Source organism: Cynocephalus volans, chromosome 17 (assembly GCF_027409185.1).
Source record: "Cynocephalus volans isolate mCynVol1 chromosome 17, mCynVol1.pri, whole genome shotgun sequence".
Lineage (NCBI taxonomy): Eukaryota > Metazoa > Chordata > Mammalia > Dermoptera > Cynocephalidae > Cynocephalus > Cynocephalus volans.
The window spans coordinates 40,993,206-41,005,902 of NC_084476.1; the positions used below are offsets into that span (position 1 = coordinate 40,993,206).

Genomic DNA, 12,697 nt, shown 5'->3' on the forward strand with positions numbered 1-12,697 from the left:
AGTGGAAAAAGTAAAAACAAAGTGAAAAGTCAGGAAAGCAGTGCTTCCAAAAGTATCAGAGCTACTTTAAAAGTTTCCTTATTATGGCCATTTTTGCTTTTAAAAGCTGTTGTTCTAGCAGTAAATTTGCAGAATACTTGATTTGCAATAATTTGACATATTGAATTCTCTAATAGTTATTTAGATGAGCTGAGTCACCTTTCATGTCTTAAAATCAAGGAGTATCTTGCAAAATCTAAGTCCACAGTATTGTTTGAGAGAAATTACAGTCTCAGTTAAGTAGCTTTCCCAGTCTTAGAACATGACAAAATAAAATTATTACTTAAAAATTCCTCCAAAAGATGACTGAGACCATTATTTCTCAAGTGCCATGTCTTGAACTACACAACCAAGATGATGAAAGAAAGGTAAGACATTACAAACAGGTATTATTTCAGTGGAGCTTGCATGAAAAAGGCTCATCCAGAAAAATTCAAACAACAGAGAAGTTTTAAGAGTAGTACAATGAACACCCACATAGTCTTCACCAAGATTCACCCATTATTAACATTTTGCAAACTTTGCTTTAACTCTACATATACACATATTATTACTACTATTATTTTGATTAATAATTTTAGAATTCATTGATTCATTTGTTCCTAAATCCTACCATGTTATCTCCTAAGAAAAAGGACACCATCATACCTAACCACAATACAATGACCAGATTCAGGATCACAGTATTGATACACTATTAAGAGGGTACTTCAAAAAGTTCTTGGAAAAATAGAATTAAAAGATAATATTAATCTTTCCGTGAACTATTTGAAATACGCTCATATTAGTTAATATCCAATCCATGTTCAAATTTCACAAATCTATCCCAATAATGTCCTTTATAGCAATTTTTTTCACTCCAGGATCCAATCCAGGATTATGCATTGCATTTAGCTGTCACGTCATTTAGCTTCCTTTAATCTGGAATAGTTTGTTAGCCTTTTTTTGTTTTTGTAACTGATATTTTTTGAAGAGTACAGGCTGGTCTTTTGAGGAATATCCCTCAATCTGGGTTTGTCCGATTGTTTCCTCATGATTCAGGTTATGCATTTTTAGCAGGAATCCTATATAAGAGACTGTTTTCCTTCTTAGTGCATCACATCAGCAGACACATATCAGTTTGTCCCATTATTGATGATGGGAACTCTGATCACTTGGTTAGGGTACTGTCTAACAGATTTCTCCAAACAATTATACAGTCATGCACCTCATAACAATGGTCAACTATGGACCGCATATACAACCGTGGTCAGAGCAATAGGCTATACCATACAGCCTAGGTGTGTGTAGGCCATACCATCTAAGTTTATGTAAGTACTCTCTATGATGTTCGCACAACAATGAAATTGCCTAACAATGCATTTCTCTGAACCTATCCTTATCATTAAGCAACACGTGACTATATCTTACAAACAGTTACATAACTAACAGCCTTAACAATTATTATGCAAGCTTACCTGTTCACATACATCACGGCACATTTGGTTATCCTTTGAATGATTACAACACAATGCACCTAGGGAGAAAAAATACATATCTGATGTTCCACTGTTAAAGAAACAAGATGACTAAGCTAATTCAGAGGGTTACACAAACCGTTTATTCAATAGATTATTATTATTACTTATCTTAACTCAACAAACTTTACTGAGCACCTATTACAAGCAAACGATAGTGCTAGATTTGAGCATATGGTGCCTGCTCTCAAGAAGCTTTCAGTCTAAAAGGGGAGACTGCATTTAATATTAATAGCTAGTATTATTGTATGCTTTCTATGTGGCAGAATTTTACTGTTTGTTTTATGCATTACTTTATTCAATCCTTAAAATTACCCAATGGACTAGATTCTATTGTTACACCTATAATACAAATTCAAATGACAAAAGTTGGTGAATTTTGTTTTGGACCTGTTGAATTTGAGGTTCCTATAGAACATCCAGATGGAAATTCCAGTAAAATCAGAAATTCAAGCCTGGGGTGTAGATAAAGTCAAGCTTAAAGATCCAAATTTGGAAGTTATCAGCATAAAGGCGGTATAGGGACGTGAATGGTACTGTCTAGGGAGAGTTTCTAGTGAGAAGTGAACATAGCACTAGATTCTAAAGAACAGTAGCATCTGAGACTTAGGAAGAAACAGGGAAAGAGACTGAGATGGAACAGAGACGGAAGTCAACCATGAGAGGCATCACAGGAGAAGGAGTAGTTAATATCATGCACAACAAGAGTCAAGTTAGATTGAAGACTGGAAAAAGGAAATGAATTTACTAATTAGAAGGACAGTTTGTGACCTTCACAGGTGCTTTCTGTAGAGCTGGTAGAAGTGAATGATATTAAGGAATAAACCAGAGGTGAGAAAATATAGGAAGCAAATATAGATTCTCAAGAAGTCTGACAGTGATGGAAAGGATAAAGAGAGTGGCAGTCATAGGAGGATGCAAGATCACAGGAAGAATTTCCCCCCTTTTTTAGAGTGGTAAAGATGAGTTTCTTTATAGACAGAAGGAAATGGTAGAGAGCTAATGCTCCTCTGAGAGAACAACGTCTCAAGAGGAGTTCAAAGAAGATGAAATCAATGTATATGTGAAGGCACTATCCTTGGAAATAAGCAGGGAATAACTTTTCCTCCAAGATATTTATTAACTTAAAAAATATTTTATGAGCAGGTTATTAAGTACCAGGCATTGATTCATTCACTCATTCGTTCAACAATCATAAGTCTCTGTCCTCATGGAAATTACACTAAGGAGACAGATATTAAACAAATAAACACACATACATATACACACACACATATATGAGGGTACTTCAAAAAGTTCATGGAAATATTCATATTATTTTTGAATTCCATTTTTCCATGAATTTGTGTGTGTGTGTGTGTGTGTGTGTGTGTGTGTACAGAGAGAGAGAGAGAAAGAGAAAGAGAGAAAGAGACTATATGAATACATGGATACAGCTGGATTGATCAGGGGCTGCTTAGGACTGGCAAGTCAAGACACAAGGTGAAAATATGACATTTCAGGCAGCTATATCTGATACAATGGTTTAAAATATATTTTTTTAACCTACATATATGTGTGTGTATATATATATGCAAGATAATCCTCTCTTCAAATAAAATCCATACAATTTAATATGCAAATTAGATAAAAGCAGATTTTTTGATTGAAAGTAGGATTGGTATTGGTATTGGGGTCCTCCTGTGTAACAATGATGTGCTCTTTTGAAGTGCTCTAGAAGTTGGCACTTTCTACTTTTCTACCATCCCCTAGCACAAAGGTCATATGAGGGCAGAAAATCCAGCTGATCATGAGCAAAGATAACTCAGGATAACATACGGTCCTAATAAACACAGGCTTAGCAAAAAGTAAACATCTAGGCAGTCTAGTTGATTGGGCTTAGGGATTTTTGAAAAACAGTTTCTTGGAGCAAAGGTCCATTCAAAACAGAAACACAAAATGTGTTATAATTAAAACCCCAGTAACAACAAAGGTTTTATTAAAAATTAAGTATAAAAGCCTATTGTTTTCTATTTAATGGTGGTAAAGATCAAATTTATAGTGGAGTGATCTCCAAAGTTAAATTTTTGAAATAATTATATTTTCATTAAAACAAAACCCTCAAAAATTTGGAAAATAAGAAGAAAAAGAAAAATGATCTACATTCCCATTTTTCTGTCACAACCTCTGTTGACATTTTGGCCTATTTTTCTTCTAGTCTTTCCAAAAGCCTTTTCTGGTATTTCTGACAAAATGAGATGAAAGAGGGCAGCCTGAAGTCTTCTGGTAATAACTCCTTTCCCCTTCCCAACCAAGCATTCCTCTGTAATAGGACATGTTCTCCCTCAAGAGGACTGCCACTCTCCATGAACAGGATGGGGACAGGCCTCTACTCCATCATGTTTTTTATACCCTCTTCTTACCCTTAGCCATTATTGTATTAGTATACATTCTTCTTCCTTTGAAACAATAAAAACTGATGGGAGTCTTTAACATTGCTTTTTTTTCAAGAAATAAATGTCTACAAATAGACATCAATTCATATGCCTTCATTAAGGATTGGGGAGAAGAGTTCAAATGCAATTAATGTGGCAATTAAAGGTCTTTATCTTTTTAGAGCAATTAAAATGGATTAATTGGGTCATTCTACTACTATGGTGCAAAAAAACTCTCTTAGGCCTAATGTTTTCTACAGGAGAAGACAATAAATTCTAGAAATGTTTTAGTTTTATAACTCAATTCTAATATGTTCTGCAAGAATAATAGTTTAAAACTCTAATTTTATAAAATGGAATTGAACAGATAAAAGTAAAATAGTTAAAAATAAAATGATACCGACATGATAAAAATAAAAAGCACAGGTTTTTTTATTTTCTTTTAATGAGGATTCAAAAAATCCTCGTTAAAGATATCAGGATGAGTGTCATATCTTGCATTCTTATTCCAAGAGTCTGTGATTATAAAAATAATAAAAACCAAACATTGATTACTAAAGGCTATGTTTTGGGGTTTAGGAAGGTATTCGTGTAGCCTAGAAATATGCAAGCAGAATTATCCAATAATTAGAAACATCAAGGTCTGGCTGCTGGTTTTGGCCACGTGTGTACTAAAGATAGGCAAGTAAGCAGGAAGCACATGCTCCAGCCACATGCAGAAAAATGCAACTTCTAAGGCCAACTAGTATTTAAAAAAACAAATACACACCCTAATCTAAAAATAAGAAATATCCATAGAATTATAAGATTTTTGAAGTTAACAGGGATTTTGCCACAGAAGCTTCCCAAAAGCTATAATTCAAATTTGGCTAATGAAATGCCATTCTTGTTTTCTTTTTAAACAAAATAAAGATTCCCTCTAATTAATGTCTTCCTAAAGAAACTAAAAGAGAATATATACATATATATGTATATCCCACACTATTGAGGGGAAAAAATAGATCTGAGCTAATACTTGGGAAAAGGCCATTCTAAATAAAAAAGATATATTAATTTTAAAATCTGGTCTTATTTTTATTATTTAAGTGAAAACTTATTTTTAATCAAATTTTTATTTTAAAAACAACCTGGAAAATGACAACCACTTTAAAAACATTTAAATGACAACTGCAACTTTAATTTATAAAAACATTCATGCAGTTGCCACATTTATCCCTTTAAAAATATATGTGTGTGTGTATATATCTATATAAAATATATTGTCAGCCAAGGATGAGCCAAATAGTAAAATGATTACCCATATACCCACCACCTCTATTCAACATTGCTAACATCTCGTCATACTCCTCTGTCTGCCTGTTGGTATATATAGGCAGATATATATTTTGTTTATTTCTGAATCATCTGCAAGTTACAGATATACTTCTCCATTGCTTCCCTCATACTGCACTACTACAGCAGCCAATTATATTCATTCAATTCTAGTATCCATGACTGCCAGATTACTTTTTTTTTTACAGACCTTTCATGATGTTACTCTTCTAATCAAGGGCCTACAATGGTTTCCTGTTTTCCCAATTGTAAATTTTCCAAGTCTTTCTCTATCCTTTCCTTCCCTAAACTTCTAACACTTTTAACAAGGAAAACCTACATTTATGTGGAACAGAGCCCTCTGCCTGAAATGCTTGGTGCCCCTTTCCTGCTGACTTAAATCCCAAATATCTTTCAAGGCTTAAATCCTATCTCAGCTCTTAGTAAGCCTTTCTTCTCTAACAACCCCAGGCCGTGTTGATTTTTTGGTTATTTAATACCCTACTATTCTAGTCAGAACTGGAAACTTTAACACTTAACTCTTTTCTAATCATTTCATGTGAGTTCTTTTGGTGTCCCCAGATTAACTATAAGCTTCTTGGTTCACTCAGCACAGTGCTCAGCTCAAAAAATTTTATTTGTTGATTAATAAGTAATAATATCCTAGTTATACAATGTCTTCTTAATAGGAAAAAAGTACAAAAAGTCTTATTTCTCTCACTGTACTACTTCAGCACCACATTTCATATGGTAACCCACCCATAATTTAGCAAACATCATGATTTTTTGGCTTAGGTCAAAAGATAAATTGGACCCAATCACATACTCAGGCAAGACGTAAGCAGCTTCTGCAGTATAAGGTCAAGAAGAGCTGGGGCTGGGAAAGCTGAAGTTTTATGAAGATGCAGAAACCATGAGTAAAACGAGGAAGCTGGCTGGTAGAGAGAGGAAAATGTAAGAGATGCACAGAGAGAAGCCATGAGAAATAGAGAGACTGTCTCTAAAAGCAGTCTCAGTTCTTGGCAACTTTCCAGTTCCTCAGGCAGTCCCTGAGGTAGAAGTGTGCTGAATTTTATACTCTTGAATTTCCATGTGGTTTCTTGTTAGATGCTATATAATCAGCCTCGTGATCCTTAGCTACCTTGGTTTTTGTTCCTTGAGGTCAAAAGAACCTTAACCCAGACATTCATCATTATGAAACAACTCCAGCAAATGATTCTTCTTGAGTCCTCCCCAGATGCTAATAGCCAGTATTCTTGGATAATTCCATTCGCCAATCTGTGCTTGCAGGGCTCTTATCTATAAAACAAGGGATCTAAAAGTATGGCTCCCAATGGTATATCCCAGGTCAGAGTGTGTCTCTTAAGACACTATGTTTTTCTTGTAGTCTTGTTCAAATTATCCATGTGCTTTAGAGCATCCATCATATTATGTGGTCTATACTTGACAAAAATCACATGATTTTTTTCTCAAATATACTCTTCAGATTTAGAATATAAATAGATATGTACTAATATAAACACATAATATTACCAATGTAGATATTAAACATTTTTGGGTGATATTTACTGTATGAATTTCCCAGCCCCATGAAGGCAGAGACCATGCCTGTTTTTGCTTATCACTTTATACCCTTTGTCTATCACAGTGTCTGGCACTATTAACAGCTTAACAAATATTTGCTGAATGGTTTACTAACAGGTATAAAACTTAGCTTAATAAGCAATGGATTTGGGACAATTATTCCTAATATCATCTTAAATATATATAAAAATGGAACTTCTAATTTTCTCCCTGCCTTACCTGCCAACCCTCCTCCTACAGGCTCCTTCCTGTCTTCCCTACCTCAGTAAATGGCATCAACTTTTACTAAAGAGTTGCTCAAGATAAAAAAAACCTATGAGTAATCCTTTATTCCTCCTTCCTTTACTTTCCTTATCCAAGCCATTAACAATATATCTTGAATCTCTCCTCTTCTATCTCCACCGTCACTCTACTATGAGCCAAAATTGAGATCCTGCTTGGACTATTACAATGGTCTTCTAGTCACCCTGCTTTTACTCTTACCCCATTACTATACATATGTGTGTGTGTATTTTTTTTTTTTTTTCACTCAACAGCAAGAATGATCTAAAATTTAAGTCAGGGGCCGGCCTGTGGCTCACTTGGGAGAGTGTGGTGCTGGTAACACCAAGGCCATGGGTTGGGATATCTATATAGGGATGGCCGGTTAGCTTACTTGGGAGAGCGTGGTGCTGACAACACCAAGTCAAGGATTAAGATCCCCTTACCAGTCATCTTTTAAAAAAATAAATAAATACAAATAAAATAAAATTTAAGTCAAATCATACCTCTCTCACTTAAAAACTCTACTGGTTTCTATCTGCACACAGAAAAAATCCACAATCCTTATGTGGCTTCTTGCAAGCCTCAGTACCATTGAGCCCTAGCCTATTCTTTTGCTCACTATGTTCCAACCATACAGACCTTTTGTTGCTTATGTCTTAAGGCCTCTGCACTACTTGGACCCCTAACCCTGTCTTTCATAAGAATAGCACCTACTTAGCCTTTAGATCTCAGCTCTAAACTTTATCTTCTCAGAGCGTGTGCTCTTCTCAAGTCTATGTAAAAAACCACTCCCTGTCCACTCACACAATTCTGTTACTATCTGATTTAGTTCCTTCATAGCATACTTATCATACCCACAAATGATTTTATTTATTGTCTCTCTTCCCTACCCTAGAATGTGAGCTCATTGAGAGCAGCAGCTCTGCACCTAAAACGGTGCTTGACACATAGTAAGCACTCAATATTTTTTGGGTAAACAAACCCCATAGTATCTGTTTTGCTCTTTTTAAAAAAGCACATTTGTAATGTGTAAAAACCACTTCCTTCACATCTTCCCACCCTTTTTCTGTAAGTTCCATACAGTAAAAAGTATGATGAATGAAAGATTACTTAAACCTATGGATGCAAGATAGGAACTTTTAGCAGCATACCAGAAAAAATTATCATATCTGGTCTATCACCAATCCTAGCTCTTTCTACAGTGTGGGCCAAGATACTTCTTTGGGAAGAGAATCTGCTTCTTATTACTTTGCTCCAGATAGGCATTTGCTTTTTCTAACTTAAAATTCATTACATTCTTTTTCAGTATTCTAGGCTTACTATTACATAATTCTTTAAATGTCAACTTGTTGAAACCTGGCCCTTAATGTTACATTTTTCTCTCTTATGTACTATTACAAAACATCTTAAATAGAAACAGAGCTACTCTCAGTTATCAGGTGCCATGACACACAGATCCTGAGACTGCAGCATAGGGTTCCTTCCCATCTCCAAAATGATAATCATTGAGCAAGTCATATCACTCCTTCACCTCCACCCCCAGGGGAATAGGAATAGTCAGGGCAAATAAGATTTGTAAAGCCTTATAGAAGAGGGGGTCAATATCCTGTAAAGCTTTATACCAGAGGAAACAGAAATACCCAACCTTGGATGGGAGGGATAGAGAGAGGGGAATGAAGGCTGTCTGAGTGGGAATACAAGCTGGGCCTTCATTGAAATACAATTTAATATTGTCTTCTCAATTTCTGTTTAGGATTGAAGAACATTTACTTCATTTCTACAAAACCACAGTGGAAGCCTTTGTCCATTATATTTCTCAATGCCCTTTATGTAAGGAACCAGGCAATATGTGCTCCCTAGAATTTAGTACAAGGAACAAATCTCATTTTTTAGATCACACTTGGAATTTTTCTTTTTATCAAACAATGCAAACTATGTGTTGTCATGAACTCTTAGAACTGGAAAGGCCATTAGATATAAACTACCCCAGCATTTTCTAAAGTATGCTATAGGTATTATGAAGAAAAAAAGAGTTTTATCATCAAACAAGTTTCTTTCTTCCTATTAACAATTTTATTGAGATATAATTCACATGCAGTGAAATTTACCCTTTCAAAGTGTACAATTCATTTGTTTTTAGTTTGTGCAACTATCACCACTATCTAATTTTAGAATATTTTCATCACTTCAAAAAGAAACCCCATACTGTTAGCAGTCATTCCCTATTCCCCCAGCAAATAAGTTTCTACCATAGGAATCCTTGGACTCTTTATTGTGAATCTGTGTCTTGTGAATTTATAAAACAAGGTACAATGTGCAGTGTTTCCCAAATACATAATAGCTAACATTCAGTGCTTACTATGCTAAACTCTGTACATGTATTATCTCAACTAATTCTCAGAATAAAATCTATGAGGTACCATATATAATAAATGTAATTATTAAAGTACAAAAAGATTAAGGATAAGTAACTTGCTCAAGTGTTTTGTGTGGATTTTTGTCTGTCTGTTTGTTTGTTTTTTGATGACTGGCATGAATAAGGATCGGAACCCCTAGACCTTGATGTTACAACACTAACCGGGCCAGCCCAGCTAAAGTGTTCTTAATCACTCTATTCTACTAATTCCCACAGAACCAACTAGTTGTGGGAGAACGGACTAGTACTCTATGCACCATAACTTTGTCAGTGCTTTTAGTTCAATCTCTTTTAACTTACTGAGAAAAATGGGACCCAGAAAGGTAAGCTGATTTAGCCAAGAATACACAGCATTCTCCTTCGCTCTTTTTTCCTTTGGTTTCTGGGCTAATTTAAATTTAGAACTCAGTTACGGTTGACCATCATCCCAGGTTCCTGACACAATTCTCTCCCTTCTTTAAATGTCTTTCTTTTAAAATATTTATTTCAACATTGTAAGCCATCTTAAAACCTTGTTAGGATTGGCTTTGTTTTTTCTAGGTGTCTGTTTCTGTAAGCAATGCACCTTACCACTTTTGCACGTACATATCCCAGATATTTTTAAACGTCTAGTGGAGTTAGGAGGAATTACTCAATTTTCCGCCCATCCCAGATGGATGTCATCTCTCTCTGTGTGTGCATCCACAGCCCTTCATTTCCTCTGGACACTTCTGCCTTGAATTCGAACTACTTCGAGCTCCTGTTGTACCCCACCTCCTAGCCAGAGAGCTCCTGGAGGGCAGGAGTCTGCATCGACTCCGAAAGCCCAGCAATTGGGAGACAATCAATAAGCACTGAACAGTGTTCTATCCATCCTTGGTTAATTCCTCTAGAGCAAGAATAAAACCCTCCTCAAGCCTGCCGACCCCCACAGAGCAGGGTTTGCTGATTTTCAGTGGCTCTCGCCGGAGCCCAGCCCTGTCTCTGACATCCAGTGCACAGACCAGGCAGGCTGTGGGGCTCGTCAGTGCCCACCGCCACCGAGGCTGCTCTTTCCGAACCAAGTGGGGGTCAAGTAACAAGTAACTAACTGGAGGGCGGCAGTAAGACGGCTGCACATCCAAAATCCCATCCAGCCCCCGCGGCGATCCTGGGTGAAGTTTTTCATCCTGTTCTGACGGGGAGCGGAGCCAGGCGAGGGGGCCAGGGCTGAGCAGGGAGCCCACGTCTGTAGGTGACAGAGCAAGGCCTCGAACCCGGGTCACCGCTCCCTGTTCAGAGATCTTCGGGGCGGAGAGAACGAGGGTGGAAAGGGGTCATCGTTCGTCCCGCTTCGGCATCCTCTCACCGGGACCGCTGAGACCTCCCGACCCTGGGTCACTGTACATGGGCCGGGTCTGGGGGTCGCGCGCACCCCCGCCCCCTGCCCCGCGCCATCTTGGAGCGCTAAGGCGGCCGCTCTGGACTGCCCCGAACCGCTGCTCCAGCTGTTACTCACCCGCGCTGCCTGGGGCCAGGCTCCCTGCCACCTCCGCGACCCCCGCCAGGACCAGCAGAAGCAGCAGAGTGCCTCGCGGGGAGGCCCGGACGGCCGCCATGTCCGGGCCGGGCGGGTCCGGAGCCGCGCGATGCTCGGACCCAGTCTGGCAGCCTCCGCCGCTCGCGCGACGCCCCGCCCCCGGCGCCCCGGACCTTCGGTGATTGGCTGCGGCGCGCTCAAGCCCCGCCCCCCCGCCTCACCAAGTTTCCAAAACCTCCTGGGGGCGGGAACGTGCCCGGCGCCCCGGCTCTTTGTTATGGCCCAGCTACGTGTCTGCTTCTGTCGCGGAGTCCCCCAGCCGGCATTCTCCAAGAGGGGAGTCAGAGGCTGTCAGAGCTGGAAGGGCCATTACAACGCCTCTGCCACCTCCCGAAGTTTGCAGAAGGGGCTACTGGGACTGATGGCTGAAGCAAAGGGGCTTCTGTCCTTCACATACCCTCAGTGATACTCTCAGTATCCTTCCTGCTGAGAAGCTGCCTCACACCCAACGAAGGAGTGTCACCTGGGACAGCTCGGCCTCCCCTAAAAGATAAAGGGCTCTGCCGCAGACACGACCCTCTGACAAGGGCCTGAGGCACGGATTCACCACCAAAGCTCTTTAGCACATGTAGCCTCAGTGTGTCTTTGATGAACTGTTAAACACCCATTCCTCTCAGAAAAAGCGAGTGGCAGGGTGCTTGTGTATCTAGATATGGAGAGGCTTGAATGTCAGACTGAGGAGTTTTGACTACGTTCAAGAGGCAAGTTGGAGGTGGGCCCCCATCGTCCCCCCTTTTCCCCGCCCCCCGCAGCTGCTGTGGAGAATGTTTAAGAGGGTCCACTGGCTCATCGCCTCTCTCTCTTTCTGAATTAAATCCCTTTTCCTCCTCCCTTTTTAAAAAAAAGCATAACTACAGTAAAAAAGAAAAAATGAAAATTCATTAATATCATTAAATAACTAGTCAGAAACTTACATTTTCCTTATTGTCTCATAATTTCTTTTTACACTTTTTCAAGTTCCAAACAAAATCCGTATACTGGAGTTGGTTTTTATGTATTTTAGGTCTCTTTAAATTTATTCTCTCACTTTTGAGTTTATAAAAGGAAAACATGAGTAAGTTAAGATAGTTCTAAAACATCTGCTCTGACAACTCTCTTGCTTCTGTTAAAAAGGTAAACTGAGGCACGATAAAATCTTAAAGAGTTTATTTGAGCATACAGCAATTCATGAATCAGGAAACTCCAAACCAGAAGTGGTTCTGAGGCTTGGCTCTGTTGAAGAAGTGTAAGGGACTGGCTTTTATAGAGTGAGTGGGGAAGTAATACAAAGAAAATATTTGGTTTCTTACAGTTACAAAGTTGCATTATTAGTCTATCCTATTGGAAACTTTCTAGTTATATAAATTTGTGGGCTGCTTCTCATTGGTTGAGCTTAAGTTCTGTTTTTTCTTTAGTATATGCATTTACAAGAAATAGCTCAGGTTAAGTTTCTCGTAGGTTTGCAAATCAAGCAAGGTTAGGGTCACCTATGAGGCCTAATTTGCTCAGGAATTCTGGCCTGGTCTCCATTTTAATTTACTTTAACACTTCAAACTCTCTGAGAGGCCACTTTTTTCCTTGCAGGATAGAATAATGTACAATTGTTTAACATGGT

At 38.4% G+C, this 12,697-nt stretch overlaps 1 protein-coding gene across 4 annotated transcripts in view; it reads right to left on the bottom strand.

Annotated features, from left to right (window-relative positions):
- RECK (reversion inducing cysteine rich protein with kazal motifs) overlaps positions 1 to 11,122 on the bottom strand; it is a 67,356-nt gene extending 56,234 nt beyond the window's left edge. For all 4 annotated transcript variants that reach the window (XM_063082164.1, XM_063082163.1, XM_063082166.1 and 1 more), the window contains exons 1-2: positions 11,023 to 11,122; positions 1,497 to 1,555 (exon numbers count right to left, since the gene is read on the bottom strand). In XM_063082164.1, the coding sequence (XP_062938234.1) occupies positions 1,497 to 1,555; positions 11,023 to 11,122 (159 nt within the window). The remainder of the gene's footprint in view (positions 1 to 1,496; positions 1,556 to 11,022) is intronic.
- Between the last annotated feature and the right edge of the window lie 1,575 nt (positions 11,123 to 12,697).